The 27639-nt window shown below is 44.4% G+C and overlaps 1 protein-coding gene across 2 annotated transcripts; it reads right to left on the reverse strand.

Annotated features, from left to right (window-relative positions):
• Positions 1-8043: 8043 nt before the first annotated feature.
• Positions 8044-27218, reverse strand: LOC106539758 (uncharacterized). 2 transcript variants are annotated; one of them, XM_087708661.1, is made up of 5 exons: positions 27028-27218; positions 23120-23183; positions 20298-20379; positions 15779-15973; positions 8044-12251 (listed from the first exon to the last, which is right to left on the reverse strand). In XM_087708661.1, exons 2-5 carry the CDS (start codon positions 23141-23143, stop codon positions 9400-9402), a joined length of 3153 nt encoding a protein of 1050 aa, XP_087564787.1. In that variant the 5' UTR covers positions 23144-23183; positions 27028-27218; the 3' UTR covers positions 8044-9399. The 2 variants fall into 2 exon arrangements, with proteins under 2 accessions (XP_087564787.1, XP_087564786.1); XM_087708660.1 differs by lacking the exon at positions 27028-27218 and having other exon boundaries at positions 23120-24128.
• Positions 27219-27639: the final 421 nt, after the last annotated feature.

Genomic DNA, 27639 nt, shown 5'->3' on the forward strand with positions numbered 1-27639 from the left:
GTCCTTCAATCAAGGGGAAAATATCTGTTATGGCACCTTAGGAGATATAGCAGCTACCTTCATTCTTTAAATTTCTCCTCATCCATTTGATAGGTAAGCAGATAGAACTAATTTTCTAAGTGTTTATGGCTTGCTCAACAGAATTTGCACTAAAATATCTTTAGCTAGGGTGGATCAATAAATCACCACTGGCTAAGAAAGGTTTTCCCCAAGCTTTACTATATAATAAATACATGTGCAAAACTCTGCAAAGAATATTAATTCTTGACTATTTCCATGGAGCAGATTAAACAAGATTTTCTGCACCAGAGTTGTCTGAATAAGCCACAAATAGCTTGACTATAATTTAACTATGTCACAGAAGTCACAAGAGCCAATTTACACAATCTGCCACAAAAAGAAGGCATATATAATATGGCTTAGCATATGCAGAGAATCCAGACATTATTAGAAAAGATCCAAATACCTGCAACAAATACAAATAATGGTTTTGTTTTAGCACCTTCGTCTTTCAAGGAAATAAGATAATCTCCAGTATGTGGTTTTAGGAATTATCACACTAGGATAGACGCAGCTCATACTACTTGGAAACAGAGGAACACAAAGCCTAAAACTTGCCAAAATGAACGTAACCAAGCCGCTTAACCTTTAATATACACAAATAACTATTTTGCATGAACCCTTTTGTCAAGATTTTCACTGGTAGCCCAATTGAACCTCTGAAGAGCTCAACTCCCAGTTCAAACCCATTTTCCCTCCCACCCCACAAGCTCTTTCTTCCCCATCTCTACATCTCTTACTAGAGCCACATCTGCAACAGCCATCTTTCCTCCACGAATTTGGGCTGATCCTGAAGCCAACCAGTCGTATATTTTAAAGCCTGTTGAACGTAAGAAGGAAAACATTCAGAATTTTTTCTTTCTCTAGCTGTTCTCTGCTAACCCATGCATTATTTGCCAAAGGTCACAGGCTCCACGGGTGTTCATTTTAACATATGCCGTCTATTGTACATTCAAAGCGACAATAAAGTTATTCTAAATCTAAGTCATCGTGTCCGATTCTCAGAGACTATATAAGATTCTCAGAGACCTACAGAAGTCACAGAATCACAGGGCAAGAAGGGGCCTTGGAGGTCTTCTAGCCCAACCCCAATTGTGGATTTAATAGGTCGGGCCCAAAAGCAACACATTCTATGAACTCTTGGTTCAGTTCCCTTGTGGGTGCTCCATCCCTGGAGATTTTCAAGAAAAAATCGGAGGGCTGGTTCAGTCCTCTGTCAAAAATGTGGAGTTTGTTGTCTCGTGTAACAGGGTAGCAAAGAAAATTGAGGGGATTTTAAGGCTCAAGAAGGACAGAACTATGGAAAAAAACTAGTTTATGAGTTTATCTGAGGATCACTGTTTGTTTGGCAAACTTTTTTCAGAAGTGGTTTGCCATTCCCACCTTCCAAGGGCTGGGAGAGAGGGACTGGCCCAGCCTCACCCAGCTGACTTCTCTCCCGGTTTCTACCTGAGGCTTTACCACTACACCAAACTGGGTCTCGTGTTGGGATTAAAGTTTTCCTATTCAGGGCTACAATCCGGGCGGGAAAGGGAACGGCAGCAAAAAAAGAAACATTTTTTTTTAAATTAAAACCCGAATTTTGACTGCCACGAGGCCGTTGCGCGCATTGTGGCCCCTCCAGAAAGCCTTCACCACGCGAAAGACGAGCTCCTCCGCTGCCGTCCAACCCACTCCCGGTGCTTTCCCAACGCAACCCCTCCAAGCAGCGGTGGCGTCCAAAAAAATATCCCCTCACCCCATCCCACTTCCTCAAGCCCCCTTTCTTTCCCGGCTCCGCTGCAGCTTCGTAGGGGAGGTTCCCCCCGCCTTAGGGCCGCTCAATGGCTTCACTCACCTGGGACCTCGAAGGCGCCAAATCAAGGAGCCGGTCTGGCGCCGTTCCCCAAAACGGGCAGGGAGCCTTTCTCTCCGTCCCGCCTTTCTCTGGGAGAGCTTGCCCCGTCTCCAGGCAGCCTCATGCCTCTCTTCTCGCCCCGCGCAGCCCGCGTCTGGGCCAGCCGGCAGCTGACCGTCCAATAGCCTCGGGCGGCGGAGGGAAAGCTGGAGCCGGAGCCCTCTGGCGGCGAGCCAAGATGCCCCCCTTGGCTTCCTGCGTGCCCGACGTGGGGGCAGGTGAAAAATCAACAGGTGTGGAATATCCCAGCTCTGTGTAGATCTACCGGTAGCCTTTTCCTTCTCTCCTTTCTTGCTCTCGATTCCTCTCCAATTTGTCAGATGTCTCCTATTGTGGTGGCCCATTAAAATCTCACATGTCCCGTGGGAATAAGAAACATGTCTGGTGAAGTCCCCCCACCCCAGTTTATCAGTTCATGGCTGACAAAATTCCTGCCTTTTGCCCCACCTGAAAAAGCATTTTCTAGATAGGTGGGCATGGCTCCCTTTTCTTGGCCCTGTCTATTCTGTTCCCAGCTAGTAATCTGGCTTCAAAAAGCCGAGAAAAAGAACTTGGTACTTCTAGTAATACAGGTAGTCCTCAACATACAACAGTTCATTTAGTGACGGTTCCAAGTTACAACGGCACTGGAAAAAAATGGACTTATGCACACTTACAACCATTGCAGCATCCCCATGGACACGTGGTTTGCATTCAGATGCTTGACAGTTTCATATTTATGACGGTTGCAGTGTCGAGGGAGGCACCGAAAAAAATGACTTAGGACCATTTTTCTCACTTATGACTTTGTAGCATCCCCATGATCATGTGATCAAAATCCAGACGCTTGGCAACTGGTTCATACTTACAACCATTGCTGTGTCCCAGTCATGTGATCGCTGTTGGAAGTTTTGACAAACAAAATCAATAGGGAAGCCCGATTTCCTTAACAACCGTGTTACTAACTTACTGACTGCAGTGATTCACTTAAGAACTGTGGCAAGAAAGGTCCTAAATGGGGCAAAACTCACTTAACAAATGTCTTACATAACAACATAAATTTGAGGCTCAGTTGTGGTCGTAAGTCAAGGACCACCTGTACATAAAATTGGCATGTACAAGTAGCTCCTGAGATTTTATTAGGTTGCTTCATTTCTATTAATTTCCTAGAATTAGGAAGTTTCTGAAAGGGCACCAGGGAAGCTCCGTTTACCTACTGATTGCAAGGCTAGAATCATTTCAGGCAGTTTGCCAGCTAATTTTTAGTTAAGTGAATGCAGTCTTGCTGAATTAACACAACTGCCTGGTGCATTGGTCCAATCCAAGCACAAGCGAGCCAGTCAAATTTTAACCCAGCATGACAAACCCAATTAGTCAATTTTCCCTTCAAGTTTTTGAAATTTTCAGATAGTCTTCAAGCGCAATCCAGCATAGATCCTGTTGCACAGGATCATTTTCCAAATAGTTTTTCTAATGTGAGGTGCATATTATTGTGGCTTCTCTGTGATTAATTAAAAGAAGGTTTCTTCTATTAGCTCTGGTCCTTGTATTCCAGTTTCTGTGCAAGGGTCATTAAACTCGTCCCACTTTCTTCCTGTTTGATATTATGATTTTTAAAAGCTGACCTCCAAAACCCAAATCAAAATGCTCTTAGTTGGAATATTAATGGGGTATCCTGCAATATCCTGTAGAAAAAGACTGATATCAAAGAACCCTGTCCCATCCTTAATGGGTTTTCTTGTATTTTAAGAGTTAGATGAAGAAGCAGGTAATCCAACAAAACTCATTGTGCTGGAACTGATTTTTTTTCTTTCTTTAAAAGGTCGAACGTTTTGTGGAAAACTTAAATGACCCTGTCTCCTTACCACATCCCATTTCTGGTGGGGGTGGTTGTTCTTTCATTTTAATTCAGATTACAATATTTGCTGTAGTAGAGCAAGTAGCAAAGTGGATGTATGGATGGACAATATTGAAGGCAGGAGTCTATCTATTCTTGGAGCAAGAGAAAAAAGGAAACTTCACGAACACCTGACTCCTCCAAAGCATATTTACTGCTTTGTTGTAGTGTCTCCATTCCAGTTTTTCATTTTTGTACTGCCATGGACAAGCAATAGCCTGCATCCAGGCATTCTTCAGAGCAATGTCCACTACTTTTTGGGCACCAGGGACTGGTTGCATGGAGAGTTTTTTCTATGGACCAGAGAGAGTGTGATTTTGTATGCTGTCTGCATCCTGTGGATGGGCTTCGCTTATTTGTCTAGCCCGGTTTCTGGCATGCCATGGACCGGGGATTGAGGACCTCTCTTCTGGGGCACTCTCTACAACTTTTTGCAATGTTGTTTGCCCAGTAGGTGCCCACGGTTCTTGCTCTATTTGTGAAATGCATTGTATCTTTACATTGTAAAGATATTTTCTAGTAAAGTCAAAGCTCTTGCACAAATGATACATCATTCTCTCTCAAACTGTGTTTCAGTCATTATTTTATAACTCCACAATGAAATGTGATTTCACAAGAGCGGCTTATGGCCTTACTCTGATTAAAATATGCTTGTATTGGCCCAGCACGCTCATGTAAACTTTTGAACCCATGCCAGGTTTGTATTGAGAAACTTAACATCTGGATCTGGAATGGTTAATCTCCAAGAAAGCCTCTGGCTGTGGCTGGAATGGCTCCATAATCCATCTTTCTCTTATTGGCAAAGTAGAACCGGGCCAAAAATATGGCAGGAGAAACACCCACTCCACTTTATTTTAAAGAATAGCCAGCCAGCTTTGGCTAGGAGAGCACAGGCATGTCTTATCAGAATCTGGACTCTAGAACATAGCACCCTTCTTAAAGTTGGCCTCAAAATTGGCTGGGAGAAAAACCATGTATCTGCGGGAAGAGCTAAAAAAGTGAAGATGGTGGCCATGATCCATACAATCCAAGCCCCACCCTTTTTGCACGTTCCAAAGGAGGTGGGGCTTTAATCACATGGTTGTGGCCATCATGTGACCCTCCACATCAGAGCTGACCAATCTGAAGCAGCAGTTCCTTTAACTCGGTGTTTCCCCACCTCAGCCATTTTAAGATGTGTGAACTTCAATTCCCAGAATACCCCAGCTGATGTATTCTGGGAATTGAAGTCTATACTTCTTAAAATGTCTAAGATTGGGAAACACCAGTTTAACTGGTTAAAATATCGTGTTATCACTTTGTAACTGATATAAAGAGCTCCAGATAAACCTTAAAATAGGCTTAGCATAATAAGTTAAAAAAAAGGAAAAATGCTTCCTAATAAAACCACACTTTTATTCACTAACTACAGTCCCCTGGCTGTCAGGTTTCTCCCTTAAAAGCTTTGAAATAAGTTTCCCTAAGATCCTGGAGGTAGTTTGAAATGACCTTTCCTAGATTGGCAACCAACATGGCTTGGATCATGACTGAGATTTCAGAATACAGGCAGTCCTCGATTTACAACCACAATTGACGCCAACATTTTTGTTCTCAAGCAAGGCAATCAAGTGAGTGTTGCCCCATTTTATGGTCTTTTTGTCAGTTGTTAAAAGAATCATTGGGGTTGTTAAGTGAATGTGTGGTTGTTAAGCGAATTTGGCTTCCTCCATCGATTTGCTGGTTGGAAGCCAGCTGGGATGGTTACAAATGGTGATCACATGACTCCAGGACAATGTAACTATCATAAATGCCAGTTGCCAAGAACCTGAAGTTTTGATTATGTGACCCTGGAGATATTTCAATGGTAGGAAGTGTGGAAATTGGTTATCAGCCACTTTTTTCAATGCCATTGTAACTTCAAGCTGTCACTAAATGAATGGCTGTAAGTTGACTACTTGTAGACCTCATAGCACATCAGTGAGAGAAGGGTAAATCTCGGGTAGCAGGTCCCAAAGGTATTTTTTCAAGAGGCAAATGGACTTTCTGGTTTTCCTTTCCCTTCTCATCCAAGAAGCTTCTTCAGCTCTGACTGGATGGTGGAAGGACTTACACTCCTTACAGACAGCTAGTCATTTGTATCCTTTTAGTGAGTCAAAAGGTTAATCTTAGTGTCTTCAGGATCACCCGAGTGGTGCAAATGGGTGAAGACAGAGACTTCAGAGGATAATTAGAACTGCAGGGGAAAAAAATTACTGCCAACCTGCCTTCCATTGAGGAAGAGTCAAAAAGAGGGCTGTGAAAATATTTACAGACCCCTCGCATCCTGGACATAAATTGTTTCAACTTCTACCCTCAAAAGGATGCTATAGAGCACTGCACACCAAGACTAGACATAAGGACAGTTTTTCCCCGAATGCCATCACTCTGCTAAACAAATAATTCACTCACCACTGTCAAACTATTCACTAAGGCTGCATTACTATTACTATGTCTTCTCATCGTTCCCATCACCTATCTCCTCTCACTTATGACTGCAGAACTGTAACTTTGTCGCTTGTATCCTTACGATTTACATTGATATTGTTTCCTGATTGCTTATTTGTACCCTATGACTATCATTAAGTGTTGTAGCTTATGATTCTTGATGAATGTATCTTGTCTTTTTATGTACAGAGAGCTTATGCGCCAAAGACAAATTCCTTGTGTGTCCAATCACACTTGGCCAATAAAGAATTCTATTTTATTTTTATTCTATTTTATTCTCTATTCTATTGCCTTCTTGGAACTGTTGAAAGGACAGTGTTGTAGATTGGAGATAAGTGATGTTTTATCCCTCTCCCTCTATTAAGAGGGCTGGTTCAGTCCTCTGTCAAAAATGTGGAGTTTGTTGTCTCGTGTAACAGGGTAGCAAAGAAAATTGAGGGGATTTTAAGGCTCAAGGACAGAACTATGGACAAAAACTAGCTTATAAGTTTATCTGAGGATAATTTCCTGGACTCGTGCAGGATTTTCCAATGCAAAATGGAAAGAGGACCATTCAAATGTTATCCTTCCCAGCATGGTGTCCTTCAGATGCTATTTCCAAATAGAATCCTCAACTCATCATGCTAATGAAATTAGGATGACCAAAATCTGCAAAAACAAGGTGAGATTTCCTGGCTTCAGACAGCATAGTTAATGCTTACACAAAACAGATGAAATCCAGGTGCCATACGACAACACTGAATCCCACAACAGGGCACATGCTCCTCCACACAAACCAAACTCAACTTTATGTTGTGGAGAAAATCAGAATCTTATTTCTGCCCAAACTTCATTGACATGACATGGGTCATGTCATGAAATCCATGCCAGCTAGGGAATGCTGGGTCAGTTGAAGCCCACATATCCTAAAGTTGCCAAGTTTGAAAGTCTGAAGGTATAAGCTACATTCAAACTGCCCAAGTGTTGATACAGTTACACCTCTGAGCAAAACTCAGTGTAAACCGCCCTGGGTTGGCTCAGAAAGACAAAGCAATACAGTTGTATTTCTCAATCCTGGCAACTTTTAAGATGCGTCCATTTCAACTCCCAGAATTCCCCAGCCAGTGGACTGGTTGGGGAATTCTGGGAGTTAAAAGTCCACACATCTTAAAAGTCGAGAAACACTGCAATACCGTACAGGTAGTCCTCAACTTATGAGCACAATTGAGCCCACAATTGATATTATTAAGTGAGAAATTTGTTAAGTGAGTTTTGCCCCATTTTACTATTTTTTCTTGCCACATTTGTTAAGTGAATCACTGTAGTAATACTGTTGTTAAGTGAATCTGGCTTTCCCATTGACTTTCCTTGACAGAAGCTTCTAAAAGGCGATCACATCACACACAGACACGGCAACCGTCATAAATATGAACCAACTGCCAAGTGTCTGAATGTAAATCATGTGTCCACAGGGATGCTGCAATGGTGGTAAGTGTGCATACGTCACTTTTTACAGTGCTGTTGTATTTTTGAACGGTCAGTAAATGAATTGTTGCAAGTCAATGCCCTTTAATTCCTCCATTATTTCAGCTAGAAATGCAGTTGGCGCTGGATTGCCAGTGAAAACAAATCACAGGCATTTTCGGCTCTTAGTGACAGCATATGGAAAAGATTCTGCTGATGTGAATAAATATGGTAACACTTCAACGAAACCCAGACTACTGACTCTAATTATCCATATCACCCAAAACAAAATCCATAAAATGGCTGCAGAGAACAAAAATTTTATAATGAACTGACACTGGAAACGATGCAACTCACGCTTTACTTGATAACCTGTAGCAAATTGCAATTCTCCCAATAAAACAGCTAGTCATAAAATGTCCATGCAAGATTCCCGACTGACAAAAGTTTTAGTTTAAAACAGACTTCATACAATCAATTATTTTAGGGTTCTTACATATTTTTTTTTTAAAAAACCCTTGTTTTCTGACTTTATACTTCAGCATTTGTTATTCACCGTTACCACTGGGAATTTCCACATTATTAAAAAAAAAAAGAGAGAGAGAGAGAGAGAGAATTCTGATTTTGCATTTTGGTATTTGGAATAACACTATGACTTTCCACGTCTTGTGGCTCCAGAAACTTCACAGCTCCTATCATCTCAAGCAAGCATAACTGATAATGGTTGGGACATTGACTGAGAAAGTTAACCTTTCATGTTTTGTCTGTAAAATTTCTACTTGCAACCAAGAGGGCATATCTCAGGCCTGAATTGTCTTTGCAGCTCCAATAACTTGAGATTCCTTCTTCCCTATACACAGTGTAACATGGCAGTGGTACTAGGAGGCCAGACAGGGAGCGTGTCAATGAACCTCTGAATTACTTTTGCCAATGGCAAAACAATGGCTTTCAATTTAAAACATGTTCTAAAACGTACAGAAAACTGTTTTGTATTATTTATTACAGATCCCAAAATGCGAATTCCTAACATTGGCAAGATTTAGAATATATTTGACCCTTGAATGTCTTCTTGGCAATGCAAAGTGCATTGGAAAAGCACGTTTTTCATTCACTGCACAAACCAGTAGTATTTTCATTATGAAAAACAAGACTATATAACCTTCTCACCCACACTTCTTAAAATAATTGTTCTGTGTCTCTCCCCCCACCCCCTTTATATACGTACGCTGCAGGAGAGGAATTATTTTTAACACAAAATTGGCTTTTTACAATGTGAAAACAATGTTAGGAAATGAAAGACAGCTCGCCATCACTCATCCCTCCAAACTGTAGCTTCATCAATGCTCTTAATCGTTTTTTTCCAAGCATCCAAGTTTTCAGTCAGGTCCGCTCATTCAAAATAAAGGGAGCCTTCTTATTACAGGCTCTCCATTATGACATGGATGTTCATTTTTGGAGCAAAGTTATCTGAACGATTCGAGATTGGAAAGGTAAAGTACATTCAAAAATCTATTTTCTGAGGTAGCTAGTCACTGGGTATAAGAAAGAACCTGGGAATTTTAAAGGCGGATGTTTCAACCCAGACCAGTTCCAAAAGACCTCCAAACCTTATGGATTAGAACGGTGTCCCATTTCTTCACCCACAAATGACCAAGTCGCCTTAACTTTTGTGGTCAAGCTGAGATGCTTCCTGAAGGTCGTTTGGCGGACTCGTTTTGTAATGCAACTCCAAATGTTTTTTAAGGGACCACTTGCTGATGTAACTTTTATCGCACACGGCACATTTATACGGCCTCTCCCCGGTGTGGGTTCTCTGGTGGTACCGAAGAATTGTGCTTGTGGTCACCCTTCGGCCACAATAAGAGCAGCAGAATGGCTTTTCCCCTTTGTGGGTCTTCTGATGCTTATCGAGCGTGTACTTTGTCTTCAAGTATTTCCCGCATTCACCACACTGATGGGGCCTCCGATCCGAATGGGTCACCTGATGCTTCTCCAGGTCTTTAGTACTGCGGAAACTCTTCTCACACTTTGGACACGGGTAAGGCCTCTCGGGGAAGTGGACTTTCCCGTGTCTTGTAAGGGAATATTTATCTCTAAAGGACTTCCCACAATTAGGGCAGCTATATTTTTTTTCCTGCGGGGCCATCCCTTGTTGGCCAACCCCGGGCAATTTACCTAGGAAGCACCAATCAGCGGGCTCTTTAACGGCATGGTTTCCCACGGGGCCTAAGGAGATGTCCCCATTTTCAGAGGACCCTGGGAGATCTTCCGCCGTTTGGATTCCCTGTCCTGTGTACACCGGGCCGTTGGTCCACGGCTGGGGCTCTCCTTTTATAGGCCTGTCTTGACCTTTAGCCCCCACTCCAACGCTCCTGAAAGTTTGACTGTCCGATGGTTTAATAGCATTTTCCTCTACACGCGTGCTTTGATGATCGGGGAGGAGCGAGCTGCTCGTGTTCTCAGAGCCTTCCGGGGGTTTCCGTTCCTTGTGGACTCCCTGGCCTGGAGTGTGGACCGGATGGGCAAACTGTTTGTCCGCGCCGTCATCGCTACCGCTAGCTTGATCTTTGACCGAGTTGTTCCCGGCCTCATTCCCGCCAAGCAAGCTATCCGGCTCCTCTTTCACGTGCATCTCCTGATGCCTCCAAAGGGAGTATTTCGTTCCAAAGGCTTTCCTGCAAGTAGGGCACTGGTAGGACCTGGTCTCGGTGTGGATGCGCTTGTGCCTGCTGAGGGAGTAACTGGTTCGGAAGGCCTTCCAGCAGAAAGAGCACTTATAGATCTGCCCTTCGACGTGGATTTCCCGATGGTGGGTGAGGTTGTACCGGTAGGCGAAAGCTTTCCCGCAGATGTTGCAGATGTAGGGCTTGCCTTCCTTGTGCAGCTGCTGATGCCGGCGGAGGGCCGACGGGGTCCTGAAGGCCTTCGTGCAGATGGAGCACTTGTGCTGGTAGAGCTGGTCTTCCAGGTGGATCTCCTGATGGTGGGCGAGGGTGTAGCGGTAGACGAACGCTTTCCCGCAGATGGTGCACTTGTAAGGCTTGCCTTTGATGTGGATTTGGTGGTGTCGACCGAGGGTGCTTTTCGTTTTGAAGGCTTTCCCGCAGAAGGTGCACTTGTGCTGAAGGGTCTGCTCTCTGCTACGGGCTTTCGGGAAGTCCAGGAAGAACCAGCTGTAGGCGGCGTCCTTCCCCTTGCGGCCGTTCCTCCTGTACCGGCATTCCAGGTGGATCCGTTGGTGCCTCCTGAGATTATAATGAGTCGAGTAGTCTCGCCTGCAGCCTCGGCACTGGTAGCGGCTTTTCTTCTCCGGCACGGCCACTGTTTTCCCCCCAAGGCTCTCCCAAGCAGAGTCGTTTTGAGAAGAGGGTGACTTTTGGTGGCTTTTCAAGTGGTTCTCAAAACTGTGGCTGTCTCTAAAACTTTCCCCACATTCGGGGCACACCTGAAGCTTCTTTTCCGGGTCTGCCTTGGGCTGAGAGGCCAGCAGCGAACTTTTGCACACGGGTTTCCCACAGTCGAAGCAAGTGTTATCTTTCATTTCCACGTGGGTGATCTGGTTTTTAGTGAGCGGGCCGTCTTCCTTGAGGACTTTTCCTTCGCCGCTCGGTCGCGGCCTCACGCACACACTCTGGTGATTAAGGAAAGCCTTCTCTTGCTTGTAAGACTTCCCACAGTGGCCGCAGGTCAGGGGACGTTCCACCCCACCGTTTCTTCCTTCGTACGCCGCACCGGGAAGAATTTCGGGGCTCAGATAAGACCCCTTGTGTTTGATCGGGGGCGTTTTTTCCTTGCAGCTGTTTTCGCTGCCCAGACTGGGGAACCAGTGGCTCTCGCCGTGGTTCTTTACTTGGTGCTTCACAAGCTCTTTCTCCTTCATAAAGCCTTTTCCACAGACGGGGCACTGGAAGACATGGTCCCCAGAGTGAGTGGTCATAAGATGCTTCACAAGGTGCCTGGTTTCCGCGAAGCTTTCCTCGCAGGCAGGGCACGGATGCTTCTTTTCACTGCTGTGCATCTGCTGATGCTCCGTCAGAAAAGCTTTCGTGGCAAAGATCTGCCCACACTCACAACATTCCCAGCGTTTCTTTCCCGAACGGGGTCGTTTTTTATGCATACTCTCCTTGTGTAAAACCAGGCTGGTTTTCGCGAGGAAGCACTTGCCGCAGATGGAGCATCTAAAAGGTTTGTCTCCGCTGTGGACTTTGAAATGCCTGAGGAGGGATGATCTCCTGCCAAAGATTTTCCCACATACGGTGCATTCGTTCTGGCTCTCTTCGGTATCCATTCCTTGCCGGCTATTGCTGCCGCCAGCAAGGCCTTTCTTTTTCCCATCAGCACGGTTAACTCTAGGGCGAGAGTCCTGCAGGCGGCCGTGCTGGATCTTGCAAGCTTTTCCCTGCCGCGGGACACTCTCCCATTGGCCTAGCAAAGCAGCACGAGGTTTCGTAGTCCGCTGGTTCTCCCACGGAACGCTCTCCTCCTCTTCCTTCTCGCTGGCAACGTCATCATCTGCTGGGAGAAAAAACAGAAAAGACGGTTTCGAGACAGGCAGTAGAAATGCCATCTAATCTCCAGTTAGGGTGAAGAGTGGAATTACCGTATTTTTCGGACTATAAGATGCACAGGAGTATAAGATGATGATTTTGAAGAGGTAATTTTTCTTTAAAAAAAAGTTTTTGCACTCTGCAGGCCTCCCAAACCCTCTGCACGTCTCGTTTTTTACAAAAAAAGTGGGGGCATGCAGAGCTTTGGGAGGCTTGTAGAGTGCTCCTGGGGGCTGGGGAGGAGGCAAAAATAAGCAAAAAACTGCTTGTTTTTCACAAAAACGGGCCATTTTTTGCAAAAGACCTTTGGGAGCCAAAAAACAGCTCGTGTTTTGCTCATTTTTGCCCTCCACAACCCCCACTTTGCAAGCCTCCCAAACCCTATGCATGTCCATTTTTGTAAAAAAAAAAAAAAAAAAAAGGGGGGGGGTTGTTCAGTAAGCCAAAAATGCGGTATTCAGTGTATAAGACGCACCCAGATTTTCACTCTTTTTTTGAGGGGGGGGAGAAGGTCTCTTATACTCCAAAAAACACACCAATAGGTTGGCTAGCTTGGTGGCACGGTGGTTACAATGCAGTATTGCCATCTAACTCTGCTGACTGCCAGCAGTTTGATTCTCACCAGCTCAAGGCTGACTCAGCATTCTATCTTTCTGAGATCAATAAAATGAGGACCCAGATTGTTTGGGAGCAGTAGGATGACTCTGTAAACCGCTTAGAGAGAACTGTAAAGCACTGTGAAGCAGTATATAAGTCTACAATAAGTACTAATGCTATTGGAATCCCTGCAGGGGAGGAAGTGACAGAGACCTGACACTTTCCCCACCTTTGCAAAAGTTTTGAAGGTCTGTCTGTTCCCAAGAGAGGGCGGTTAGTTTGCAACCACAACCGGGCCCAAAATCTCTTGTCGTTAAATGAGTTTTGCCTCCCTTTGCCACCTTTCTTGCCACAGTTGTAAAGCTATCACTGCAGTCTTTAAGTTAGTAACACGGTTGTAAAGTGAATTTGGCTTTCCCATTGACTTCGCTTGTCAGAAAGTCACAAAAGGTGGTCACATGCCTCTGGGACACTGCAACCGTCGTAAGTACATGCCGGTTGCCAAAGGTCCAAATTTTGATCACGGGACCCTGAGAATGCTGCAACGGTTGTGTGAAAAATGGTCATAGGTTACTTTTTCAGTGCTGCTGTAACTTTGAATGGTCACTAAACAAACTGCTGTAAGTTAAGAACTACCTGTACAAGGATCTCATCAGGCTACCTGCAGGCTGTTGGGAACAACCAAATAAGGGATTCCTCTTTTATTCCTTCCCTGCAGGGATACCAAGCTAACCAGCCTCTTAACTTCAAGCACCACCACACACCATTCTGCAGATTTCACCACACCACCAAAACCATGGATTGGGACACATTGCAGATTATAAAATGAAATCAGGCTTTGAATTTAGGGGAAAAAACGAGCCAGCTAGACCAGGGGTATCAAACACAAGACTCAGGGGATGGATCTGGCCCATGGGGTGCTTAGATCTGGCCCACAGGGCCACCGTGGAAACAGTGAAGGACCGGCCTGCAGTGCCTTTGCCAGCGAAAACGGAGCTGTGGCCCTCCCGAGGTCCATTTTCACTGGCAGATGGTTGCAGGAGGCAGTCACAGCCGAAAACGGAGTCCGGAGTGTCTTTTTGCTGGCAGAGTGCTCGAGCCACTATAGGCACATCCCGACATGAGTGACATCGAGCTGGCCATGCCCACCACAGCCCTCAATGAAATTGAGTTTGACACCCCGAGCTAGACAAAATTAAGATTCATGCTATAAGAATTTTTCTTCTCTTATAAGAGCCAGGTTACTCAGCCATATCGATACTAATGCTTAAAGACATGCAGTTTTAGACTGATTTAAAAGATGTCTAGTTTCCCAAAACCAAGAGAGAAAACAAATGAACTGGATCTTAGTTCCTAAAGTTAAGTAATATTTATTACATTTTAATCCAGTCTTTATTAGATTATTATCCAGTCTTACTGCGCTGGCTACCTGTCGATCTCCGGGTGCGCTTCAAGGTGCTATTAGTCACCCATAAAGCCCTGCATGGTAGTGGATCTGGATACTTGAGAGACCGCCTACTGCCAATTACCTCCCTGCGACCAATTAGATCTCACAGGTTGGGCCTCCTCCGTATCCCATCGGCCAGCCAGTGCCGGCTGGCAACCACAAGGAGGAGGGCCTTCTCAGTAGTAGCCCCGACCCTTTGGAACGAACTCCCCGTGGAGATTCGTACCCTCGCCACCGTCCAGGCCTTCCGCACAGCCCTTAAGAACTGGCTAGCCCGTCAGGCCTGGGGACAAGGATAGTCGCCCCTCCCGAATGATGAATGTATGTTGTTTATTACTTTTATTATATGTGTCTTCGTCATTGTTTCGTATTCCCCCTCCTTGATTTTATGTGAGCCGCCCTGAGTCCCCTCAGGGAAAAGGGCGGCCTACAAATATTAATAAAATCTCTAAAATCTCTAAAAAATTATTTTTATAAATAATTCAAGGCAGTGAATATTTCTAACATTCTTTCCTCTGCCTCTTTTACCTACAACAACCCTGTGAGGTGAGTTGGGCTGAGAGTGTGTGTCTGCCCCAAAGTCACTTCGCCATTTTTCATGGCCAAGGCATGACCAGAACTTACCGTCTTCTAGTTTCTACGCCACTACCTTAGCCGCTGTACAAATAACCTCGAATTACAACAATTCATTCAGTGATCATTCAAAGTAACAACAGCATTGAAAAGTGACTTATGACCATTTTTCACATTCATGACCATTGCAGGATTTCCCAATGTTCATTTTGTGATTTCCTGACAAGCAAAGTCAATGGGAAAGCCAGATTCACTTAATAACATTATTAACCTAACAACTGCAGTGATTCGTGTAACAACGGTGGCGAGAAAGGTCGTAAAATGGGGCAAAGCTCTTAACTGTCTTGCTTAACAATGGAAACCTTCAGTTCAATTGTGGTCGGAAGTCAAGGACCAACCTTTCTGCAGTATCTATCGCCACCTTCCTGTTCTAGGTAAGGATCTATAAAAGCAAAGGTTCCCCTCATACTAATGTGCTAGTCATTCCTGACTCTAGGGGGCGGTGCTCATCTCCGTTTCAAAGCCGAAGAGCCAGCGCTGACCGAAGACGTCTCTGTGGTCATGTGGCCTGCATGACTAAATGCCGAAGGCGCACAGAACGCTGTTACCTTCCCACCAAAGGTGGTTCCTATTTTTGTACTTGCATGTATATATGCTTTTGAACAGCTAGGTTGGCAGAAGCTGGGACAAGTAACGGGAGTTCACTCCATTACATGGCGCTAGGGATTCAAACCGCCAAACTGCCCACCTTTCTGATCAACAAGCTCAGCATCTTAGCCACCGCGTCTATAGATGAAGCCATTTCTCAGGACAGAATGTGTCTGAAGCTGTAAAGGTGACCACATGAGGATGCCAAGGTTTAGAGACAACCTGACCTGAACTCGATGAATCTGAAGTGGGCACGCTCACGGGACTCCGGTAAGAATTCCACCAGTTTCCTGCTTCTGGCCATTTCTTCAGGGCTTCTTTAACCAGCTTTTGATCAGCACTATTGCTGGAGCTCTGAAGACCTTCTTGTCCTCGTTTCAGATGTGCCAGGAGTTCAGATTTTTGAAGCTGAAGAGGAGAAGCTGGAAGCAAGAGAGAGAGAAAGAACAAAGAAGCAGGTGAGCAAAGTATATATTCTGCTGCAGAAAAGTTATAAACAAACAGGGGCTTTCATGCAAGCAAGAAGAAAAGATGGCATCATTATTTGCTTCATATCACGGGGCACGATGGCCCAACAGTTAAGACACTGAGCTTGTCAGCTGGAAGGCTGACAGTCTGAGTTTGAAACCCGAGCACCACACAATGGGGTGTGCTCCTGTTCCTCTCTCCAGCTCCTGCCCATCTAGCAGTTCAAAAGCATGTAAATGCGAGGATATAAATAGGTACCACTTTGGTGAGACTGTAACAGCGTTGTGCGTGTCTTTGGCATATAGCCATGCTGGCCACATGACAACAGAAAATGTCTTCAGACAACGCAGACTCCCCCAGTCAAGAAACGGAGGTGACTGATAGGGAAACTTTTACCTTTGCTTTGCACCTCACCTTTTCTCCACCTCTAAAGAGTTCAAGGCAATATACACAGCACAGCACCTCATTTTCATCTTTACAACAATCCTAGCTTGAGAAAGTGTCACTATGTCAGTGAACTTCCAAGGAAAAATAAAAACTTGAACCTGGCTCTCCCACATCCCTGCACTTCCCCCAATGCACTGGCTTTCAGTCTCCTACCAATCCATGGTAGCTTTTCTAGGACCTGGGGCAAATGCTTCTATTTTTCTCTGGCCAACATGGAAGAGGACAAATCCTGAAAGGTATACTGTACAATCATGCAGGTGTATATGCCATATTTTTGGAGTATAAGACGCACTCTTCCCCCCTAAAAGAGGGTGAAAATTTGGGTGCATCTTATACACTGAATGAAGCCCTGCCCACCCGCTGGCCCCAACCCTTTGCCTCCCAGCAATTTGCCTCCTTGCAGCAAACAGCCTGTTTCAGCTTCAGCACAGCTTGATTTGCACAAGCAGCTGATTGTTGGTTGGATTGGCCTCCCAACCATCAGCTGTTTCAGGCTGTAGGGATTGCCATTGCCTATTGCCGCCTCTGTGCACCGCATTTTTGGCATCTGCGCCCCCATTTTCGGCCTCCGTGCATCCCATTTTCTACCCATTCTGATTCCCGCTGCCCAGAACAGGCGGAAAAGGGGGCTGAAAACAGGATGCAGAGGCCGAAAATGGAGCGCATGGAGGCTGCAATAGGCTATGTCAATCCCTACAGCCTGAAACAGCCGACCAACTGACAATCAGCTGCTTGTTTTAATCAGGTTCTGCTGAAACTGAAACAGGCTGTTTACTGCAAAGAGGCAAATAGCTGGGAGGCAGAGGCAGATTTTCCCCCCTTGTTTTCCTCCCCAAAAGCTAAGCACGCCTTATACTTTGGAGTGTCTTATACTCCAAAAAATATGGTACATCAAAAAGAAAGACTCTGATAAATGTTGCTACCCAGAAAAACAAGTTTAAGAATGTAAATTTTCCCTTTCTATTATTTTCTTATATGCAAATAATTGCATATTCTCAAAACTTCACCAATTGACAGAAGGCCCTTGATTATATTGGAATGCCAATCCCCCCCAAAAAAATATAGGTAGTTCTCGCCTTACGGCAACAATTGAGCCCAATATTTGTGGCTGAGCTAAAACATTTAATTGAGTTTTACCCCATTTTACAACCTTTGTTCCAAAGTTGTTAAGTGAATCACTGCAGTTGTTAAGTTAGTAACATGGTTGTTATTGTGAATCTGCCTTCCCCATTGACTTTGCTTGTCAGAAGGTCACCAAAGGTGATTACGTGACTTCGGACAGTGCAACCGTCATAAATACATGCCAGTTGCCAAGCATCTGAATTTTGATCATGTGACCATGGGGATGCTGCGATAGTCATTAGTGTGAAAATGGTCAAACGTTACTTTAGTCACTACACAAAGTGTTAAGTCAAGTTTTATCTGTATTCACTGAGCTGCATTACACATTCCAGGCAATTATACAACTAACTTGGCTAGAATGTACCATATTTTTCGAACCATAAGACACACTGGTATAAGACGCACCAAGATTTTAAAGAGGTAAATTTAAAAAAAAGTTTTTGCCCTCCCCAGCCCCCAGGAGCACTCTTTGGACCTCCCAAACCGTCTGCATGTCCATTTTTGCAAAAAATGGGATGCGTGGGGCAGGGTTTCGGGAGGCCAAAAATGCTGTATTCAGTGTATAAGACGCATCCAGATTTTTACCCTCTGTTTTGGGGGGAAAGGAGCATGTTATACTCCAAAAAATACGGTATTTAACTACTGATAATTCAAAAATGTTGGTATATAGCAGTAGCATACTGCATGATTTGCCAAGAATCTTTGAGATTAATCTAAAATGAACTCAAAATGGTATCCATATTTGTATGCTTTTAAATACCAGCAGTCTTTTTAATGACTTTCAGTCCTAAAACTATCATGCTTTTTTTTGCTGCTTTTATCAAATAAATTTCAATTATTCTTAATTGAATTCTTTTTTCAATTTCAGTAGACTCCAAGGTGGTAGATCTCATGTGTATCTTGGTATCATTTTAATTGTGTCATCATACAATATTGCTTTATCAATAAATGCAGATGATTTTAGGAGACCAATTGTTCTGCAAGACTATTTATTATTACATAGGAATATTAACTACAGGCGGTCCTCGGTTTATGACAAATAGCTTAGCAATTGTTTGAAGATACCACGGACTTCTCCGGAAGTACTTTTACAACCCGGTTCCAAAATTGCAACAGCTAAGAATCAGGGCCACATTACCAGATTTTGGGCACTTGGCAATCAGTCATTTTGCAGCCTCTTACAGTCATGTAACTGTGTTTTATGACATTTTTTTTTATTGAAAACTGGCATTTACTTCTGGGTTTTGGCAAAACTGGCCATAGCAAACAATTGGTTTACTTAACAACCACCACAAAAAGGTTGTAAAATCAAGGCAGTCACATGGGTGACTTGTTTTATGACTGTCAAATCTATGATCAGGCTGCATTACAGTCACTTGCCAAGGACTGGACTACCTGTATTGTACCCTTACATGTATTACTGAAAAAGACATCCCACTGACTTCTGCTAAGATATGTGCAAATGTACACAAATTCAGCATTAGCTATATGGATGCCGTTAAGATTAAACTGCTTGGATTTAATCCATTTAAAACAATGAGATTTTAAAAAAAAAATATATAAGCATTATAAATGTTTATTTGTTCATCAAAGCAATTCAGTCATAAATGGGGCAATTCTCTCTCATAAGCTCTTATGTTTGTAACTTTAAAAAATAATATAATATGGAGGGAGCTGTTAAAAAAAACATTTAGATTAAGTTCCTAAATCTGAAATTAGAATAGAATAGATTTTTTTATTAGCCAAGTGTGATTGGACACACAAGGAATATGTCTTTGGTGCATATGTTCTCAGTGTACATTTTTAAACAGATAAACACATTTCTTAGGAAGACAAAGTAATTGGATTTCACAACGATCAAGTCAAAATAATTTCTTAAAATGTATTTTATTTTGGCCTTGGCATTTTATGCCAACCTGGCCACTAAATACAGTGCCTTAGGCTTAGTGATAACAGCAGTTCAGTTATAGTTTAATAAATAAATGTGATTTATCTCAATATTTGAATCTACCCAATGACTATTACCTATTTCTAACTCTTTGCTCATAAAGGGTTTTTTTGGGGGGTCAAATTATTTAAGGAGGTAAACACATTCCCCAATTAAATTTAATTCTGATGGTCTCATGTACAACCTTTAAGGCCATGATGGAGAACCTATGGCACACATGCCACAGGTGGAAAGTGGAGCCCTCTGTGTAGCCATGCGAGCCGTCACTCAGCTCAGCTCCATTGCGCATGCACGCGGGTCTCCTGTCAGCCAGCTGATTTTCAGGACTCTATCATGCATGTGGGAGATGCGAGTGCATGCGTGGGGGGTGGCCCGGTTTTGGTCCCAGGAGGTTTAAGGGATGCCTGTTAGGCCCAAAATGGCCCTGGGTGTGTGTGGTGCCCCCCCCCGGCCCATTTCTGGTCCCAGGAGGCTTCAGATGCCTGCTAGGCCCAAAACAGGGTACGGAGGGTGCTCGCAAATGCGCTGGGGAAGGGGTGTTGCGCACACATGCCCAGGGGCCGGGACGCACACAGAGGGGTGTTGCCGCACATTGCATTATGAGTGTGACCACTTGTACATACTGTCGCATGCACGCTTTTGGCATGTGAGGACAAAAAGTTTAGCCATCACTGCTCTAAGGTGTTCAAATCAGGACAAAGCCACTTTATATGTTTATGGTGCTACAAACAACAAAAAGAACAGGTAAGAAGCCATCTCACCTCTGAAGATGGTGTTATAACTTTCTTGCATCACTTCTCTGTAGAGTCTTTCTTGATCAGAGCCTAAGAGATCCTGCTGGATCTAAATAAATGAAAGGGGAAAAATATCATTTGCAAAGGTCTAGAGCTGCTTCAAGGGAAGGTCATCTTCTCTCTAGCCATTCACCCAACGCCACTCCATATATCTTCACCTATTGGTTGAAAATACATCACAACCCTAGCAAACTGACTCATCTAATAGAATATTGAAAGACAACTACTAATCTTCCTGAGAAACAGCAATAAAAAAATAATGAGCATCTATGTTTCTCCAGTGACGCCATTTTAATCTTAGATCAAGCTAGATCACCACTAAGATAAAGGATCTTAGTGTTGTGGCCCACCAGCGGCCAGCAGAGCTGGTGGCAGACTCAGACAGTGAGGAGGTTAGGGAGGAACATGGGCCAGTGATGGAGTCTGGGAAAGGCTCTGATGGGTGCTCTGCGTCAGGGAGATACGGGGCCAGGGCTGTCCGACATTTATCAGCTACTTTTGGACTCGGAGATCAGTGGGGCAGGAGAACAGTTGGAGCCTGTTCCCAATGCACGCATGCACAGAGCTGTCAGAAGAAAGGAATAAATAAGGAACAGGGGTCAACTCCAGGGGCGGGTTCCTGCCAGTTCTAACCTCTTCTATAGAAGAGGTTCCACAAATCTCTAGTGCAGTTTAGAACCGGTTCCAGCTCCCTCCCCCTGCCCGTCCGCATATCATCAAGATGAAGAGAGAGAGGAGGAATTCTGGGAGTTAAAGTCCACAAGTCTTAAAGCTGTCAAGTTTGAACGCCCCTGGGGGTTTCTTTTCTAAAGGGTTAGGGGTGCAAGGATCTTGTAACTTGACAGCTTTAAGACTTGCGTGCTTCAAATGCCAGAGTTTCTGAACCAACATTTTGATTGCTAAGCAAGAGCGTTGTTAAGTGAATTTCACATTTTACAAGTTGGCCAGGCCCACCCAGTCACATGGCTGGCAAGCCACTCCTATCTAGTCACATGGTCAGCAAGCCACTCCCACAAAGCAGGCCACACTTACAGAAGAGGTTTTAAAAAAATTTGAAACCCACCACTGGTCGACTCGGTAGTAAAGGTACAAGTGGACGTTGAATGCCCCCTCCCATAGGGAATAAATGGGAGCAAGTGTGGAGTGGTGTTTGCAGGAAACAATGTATTTGTAATTGTGAAGATTTGCTTATCTGAGTTTGTGCCTCACAGAGACTCTTTGCCAGGTATTTCATTTTACAGTGTTGCGACCAGAAACTCTCAGCCTGGCAACTATCCAAGGACTGATAGGTTCTGTTGTTCCAATTAAACTTTGACAGACTTATTGCCGGGATTTGTCTGGATGTGAATGCTAGGAATTCACATTAACCAAATAAAAAAGAGTTTTTTGTGGGATAAGGAGTCTGGTTCGTGATTCTATTAAGCCTAGGTCAGAACACTTAGATATAGAAGGTCAAATAGAAATTGCTACTTCTGCTCACAATATAATTGTGAGACATTAAGATTAATGTCTTAATGTCTTAAACCAGCCTCATATTTATATATCACAACCCCCAAACTTAGAAGAGCCCTATCTTCAGCTTGATTTAATGAAGAGAAATACAGGAAAACCCCATATTGTATCTACTACAGTCCCAGTGATATGATCTCCATAGAAAAAAACATAACCACTTTATATTATGTAATTTATTTATTCATTCATTCACTATCCTTTTATTTTTGCAAATAATTCAAGGCACTGAACACATCCAACACACCTTCCTCCTCCTATTTTCCCCACAGCAACCACCCTGTGGGCTGAGTTGGGCTGAGAATGTGACTGGCCCAGAGTCACCCAGCTGGCTTTCATGGCTAAGGTGGGACTTGAACTCATGATCTCCAATTTCTAACCTGATGCCTTAACCAGTAGATCAAACTGGTTTGCTATCATTCTATAAGCCACCCGGGGTCACTCTAATAATGAGATGTGTGGTATACAAATTTAATAAATAACAGTCTATACTGCAAGTCTGTACTGCAAGTTCTACAGGGAAATTCACCACTATTCGATTGCCCCTCCTTTATTTGAATTTTTGGGGCTCTCTGATAGCTTTTATTTGCACTATGTATTAAAGCAGCAGCCACCAACTGGTGGTCTATGAGAAAATTTTGGTGGTCCACAGAAAAATATTTGAATTTTTTATATTGCACTACATAGGGATCCTCAAACTCCGGCCCACCGAAGCAGTTACTTCCGCTCGCTGATGGGATGGGGTCCTTCAGGCACTTAGCTTGGCTGCCTGTTTAGTAGCTCCATCCCTGGGAGTCCAGGTACTTCAGTGAGCGGTGCGTAAAAGTTCCGCTGGGCTCCTCGAAAGACAGAGTTTGCAGGGGGCCGATCTAGCGCCCGGACTGGCTACAAGACAAACATTCTTTGCTGTATTTGACATTCCTAGCTGCAATGGACAGCAAACCTAGGGTTGACCCTGGGCACTTCTCCCTGCTAACAGGCGGCCAAACTAAGTGCCTGAAGGACCACATCCATCACTAATTCATATTAGTGGTCCACACTAGGGTTAAAAATTATGAATGTAGTGGTCCCTGAGGTCTGAAAGGTTGGTGACCCTTATGTTAAATAATCAAGATAAATTTATTTCTCTAAAAGTAGCACAATTTGCTACATGCACCAAAATGTTTGGTAATAGTTGTTGTTAGGGAATAGTTTTTTTGTTGTTCATTTTATTGACTGTATTTTTATTGGTCAATGACAAAAATAAAAGTTCTGTCTGTCTACAATTGTCACGGATTTACCTGCGCAGAATGTGCCTGGGCCATTTCCTTCTGAAGTAGCTGGTTGTCTTCACAGGAAAAATATCTGAATGTTGGGAAGAAATAGTGCAGAGCTTTCATAAAAATTGCCTTCTAGACACCGAACTCCCTCCCGCAACTTTACACCAGTCCTTATCCACCTTGTAAATTAAGAAAATTTAGGTAAGAGAATGAGAGAGGCATTATGTTGCTCTAGACTCCTAAATTTATATTTGACTCATCAATTCCTTTTAATGACTCCATAATCCCTTGTGGAGTGAAGTCTGGGCAACTGAACAAAGCTGAGTGTTTACTGGCTGGATGCCCTTCCTGTCACTAATGTGGAGTTATAGTCAGCAGATATATTCTCAATGTGCCCAGAGAGAGAAATATTTGCCTCTACCTAGGATCAAACTCACAGCCTCCTGATTGTGAGGAGAGAGCTCCACTTCTAGGCCACCACACCACTCTAAATCTACATCTAAATCCCCTCAGGAAAATCAGTTTCTTCACCTTTCTTCCTCAAAAGGACAATAATCTGGTTATATTGTGACCTCCACCTATTTTGGACTACAACTCTCACTATCCCACCAATGGACCACCAGCCCTGCAAGAAAAAATGAGGCGCAAAAATGAAACTGGCAGGGTAAGTTACTCTGTACTCAGACCAAACCCTATTGCCTTCAAGCACTGATGATGTTACCTAGTTGGGTAATGAAACATCTATAGGAAAACCACCAAGCTCCAAGAGTGGCAAGGATGCCAGAGTTCAACTCCAAGCTACTGATATTCTCTTCTATTAGAAAAATAAGAAAATCTGTGAAACAGACATGAAAATACCAATAGTCCTTGACTTAGAACTATTTGTTTAGTGACCGTCTGAAGTTACAACAGCAATGAAAACAGTGACTTATGATTGGTTTTTACATACCCTGTTTCCCTGAAAATAAGCCCTCTCCCGAAAATCTACATCTATTGCAACATAGCAGCAGCCATGAGGTGACCACACTCGCCACCTCCTGTACCTCAAAAATAATAAGACCTCCCCGAAAATAAGGCCAAGTGCTTATTTCAGGGATCAAAAGAAACACTGTACCATCATTGCAGCATCTCCATGATCACGTGTTCAAAATTCCCTTGGCAACTGACATGTATTTATGACAGTTTGTACTATCCCAAGGTCATATAATCACTATTTGTAACCTCCCCAGCTGGGTTCCAACAAGCAAAGTCAATGGGGAAAAGCGAGATTCACTTAATGACCACATCATTCATTAAACAACTGCAATGATTTGCTTTACATTGGTGGGAAAAAAGATTTGCAAAATGGGGCAAAACTCACTCACTTTGCTTAACAACAGAAATAATGGGCTCAATTGTGGTCATAAGTCAAAGCCTACCTCTACACCAGTGGTTCTCAACCTGTGGGTCGGGACCCCTTTGGGGGTCGAATGACCCTTTCACAGGGGTCGCCTAAGACCATCGGAAAACACGTATTTTCGATGGTCTTAGGAGACACCAATTTTATGGTTGGGGGTCACCACAACATGAGGAACTATATTAAAGGGTCGCGGCATTGGGAAGGTTGAGAACCACTGCTCTACACTTAACTCAGTGAGATGGGCCATCTCCAAATTTGATATATAAAATAAATAGATACACCAGGCTGAGTTCACACTCATTCCTCTTTCAAATTCTGCTCAAAGGCCACCTCTACCATTAAATCTGGTTTAATTAAGCCTGCATAGACTGTTTGATGAAGATGGGTCTTGTGGTTCTTCCTATCTGGTGATGATCCAGGGACCGTGTTTTTAATGGGGAAAATCTATATGGGTAATCCTTGACTTACAACCAGAATTAAATCCAAAATTTATGTTGCTAAGCGAGGCAGTCATTAAGTGAGCTTTGCCCCATTCTATGAATTTTCTTGCCACATTTGTTAAGCGAATCATTGCAGTTGTTAAGTCAATAACTCAGTTGTTAATATGGCTTCGAGGTTGACCTTGTTTCTCAAGGTAGCAAAAAACTGATCACATGATCCCAGGACATTGCAACCATCATAAATATGAAGCAGTTGCCCATCATCCAAATTTAGATCACATGCCCATGGGGTTGCTGCAATGGTCATTAAGTGTGAAAAACAGACACAGATCACTTTTTTCACTTTTTTTTCCACATTGGGTCACCAAATTAACTGTTGTAAATCGAGGATTACCTGTATCTGTAAATGAAAAGCATGGGAAGCTGTGTTGGTCCATTCAGGAAAAAAAAATCAACAAAAATCATGTTTAAGGCCAGCTAAAATAATTTAGGATACCGGGTAAGCTTTTGAGTTAATCTGGATGCTCAGTAAATTAGGAAACAGGAATGGGTAGGGAAAAAGAACACCCTTTTTTCCCCTCATTACTGGAGCCACAAAGGCAGCTGGTCCTCATAACTATCTCTTTTTGGAAGAAATTGACATCCTCTGAGGAAATTGCTTTCATTCAGAGGGCCCAGGGAAATGTTGGCTGCAGGTAGAAGCTAATTTAGCAGGTCATAACCTTGGATTGAACACTGTGAGCAGCTACCTCACAGGACTGTTGCAACTACCCTTCTTAATCCAATGCATGCCCTTAAATCCTTGCAGGCAAGTTGCACAGTAAGAATAACAGGTATTTTATTTAGATCAAAAGTAAGCCTTGTCTACAGTGACCAATTAAGATTTCACTTCAATATGGAGGTACATTTGCTGGATTTTTCTTTAAAAGGGAGCAGCCATTCATTCTCTCTCTCCCAGCATTCCTTGGGGCAAACTGCATGGCACTAAAACGGGCCCTAATCCAATTATATTTATCATTTCCTCCAACACCCCTATTTTCAAGGCTGCAACCAGATAGAGGCTTTGCGATTTCAGCAAGCAAACTGAATGTTGTATTCCCACCCAAGTCTGAGGAAGAGTCCTCCTGAAGGACTCCAAAGCTTCACACAATTGTTAGATTTTTTTTAATGGTCTGAACAATCAGCAGACTTGGGCATGCATAACGATTTTTTTTGGGGGGGGGGGATAAGTGTGGCTATTTACAGGTCTCCCGTTTTCCTCCCTTCCCCCTTTCATTTATTGTTTTCTCCTCTACTCCCATTAGCAGAGCTGAACAGGACTGTCCAAAAACGTAGGCGGATGCAGACAGCAACTCCTAAAATTAAACAATCAAAAGCCCCTTTAGCCATCAAGGGCACGTCCCCCTCCCCCAACACCCCCACCTCTGAATCCCAAAGAAAGCTATTAAAATTCAAATGGGAGCTCGGCAGGAACCCGGAGAGTTCCTCTGAGCGTGTGCAAAGCATTCCCGTCCTCACCACCACCACCACCCCCTCCCGCCAATCCGCAACCACAACCCATCTGCACAGATCTGAATGCCGGGGGAGGCGGGGGATAGGATTTCCAACGGAGAGCCCAGGCCTCCATCGAAGCCAATGCAATAAAACAACAAAAAAAATGAACAGGGAAGGGAACCGATCCCATTTTCCTTTTGGGGTGGGGTGGGGTAAAAATGCCTAAATTGATACCCGGGACAATCATTCCACACAGCACCCCCACCCCAGGGCCAGACGGTAGAGTGAGGCATATCCACCACCACCACCCCCATGCAGGAATCCTTGGGTTGAACCCCACCCTCTCTAAGGCCGTCTATTTTTGGACCCCAAGAAAAGTTGCACCGCCTTTGGGGGAGGCTAACGAAGAGGACTAGGCAGCTCAGGCTGAAATGGATCCCACCGCCCGCTTTTGCAAAGGCTTTTTCTCGGAAAACCCACCGCCCCCTCGACGATCCTGCGGAGCCGCCGCCGCCGCCACCTCCCCCTCGGACCTTCCCCCCGCTGCCTTCCTCGTGCGCCCCTCTCCCGGCATCGCCCCATTCATTTTTTTTTACCTGGAAGCTCCCGCTTATGAACCGAGAGGCAGCCGCGGGCTCCGTCCCCGGGGGCTTCTAGGGCCCCCCGCTCGAGCCGCCCAAAGCTCAGGGCAGCCGGGAAAGACAAAGACGAGACGGCCGCTCTTGCATCCCTTGCAAAAGGGAGAAATGACTATCCGGCTCGGAGGAGCGGCGGCGGCGCTGGCGGCAGCCGGATCGCAAACCACAATGGAGTCGGAAGCATCTGAAGTTAAAAGCGCAGCCCCCAACGCGCGGAGGGAGAAAGCCGCTAGCAAGCGGCTCCTCCTCCGGGGAGAGGCAGAGACCTCTGCTGGCCGACGCCGGGAACGAGGCGAGCCCCTCGCCCGCTTCTCTCGCACGCCTTTCACGCCCATGCGGGCGCCGACCTGCGGCGTGGCTGCCGGGTGAACTTGGCGTGGGGCGAAGGGCTGGCGAAGCGGTCCGGCTCTGGCCCTTCGCCTGAGAAGAGACATTGCGGGAAAGCAAACGAAGGGAAAGAGGGGAAAGGAAAGGAAAGAAAGGAAGACTAACTACTTGTATATAGTGAAATGAAAGGAATTGCAGCGCGTGCCAGAATGAATGGAGATATAAAGGGCGGCTTCCATTGGA

This window comes from Thamnophis sirtalis, unplaced genomic scaffold (genome assembly GCF_051295495.1).
Source record: "Thamnophis sirtalis isolate CommonGarterSnake01/CBP01778 unplaced genomic scaffold, rThaSir2_p1.2 scaffold_3, whole genome shotgun sequence".
Classification (NCBI taxonomy): domain Eukaryota; kingdom Metazoa; phylum Chordata; class Lepidosauria; order Squamata; family Natricidae; genus Thamnophis; species Thamnophis sirtalis.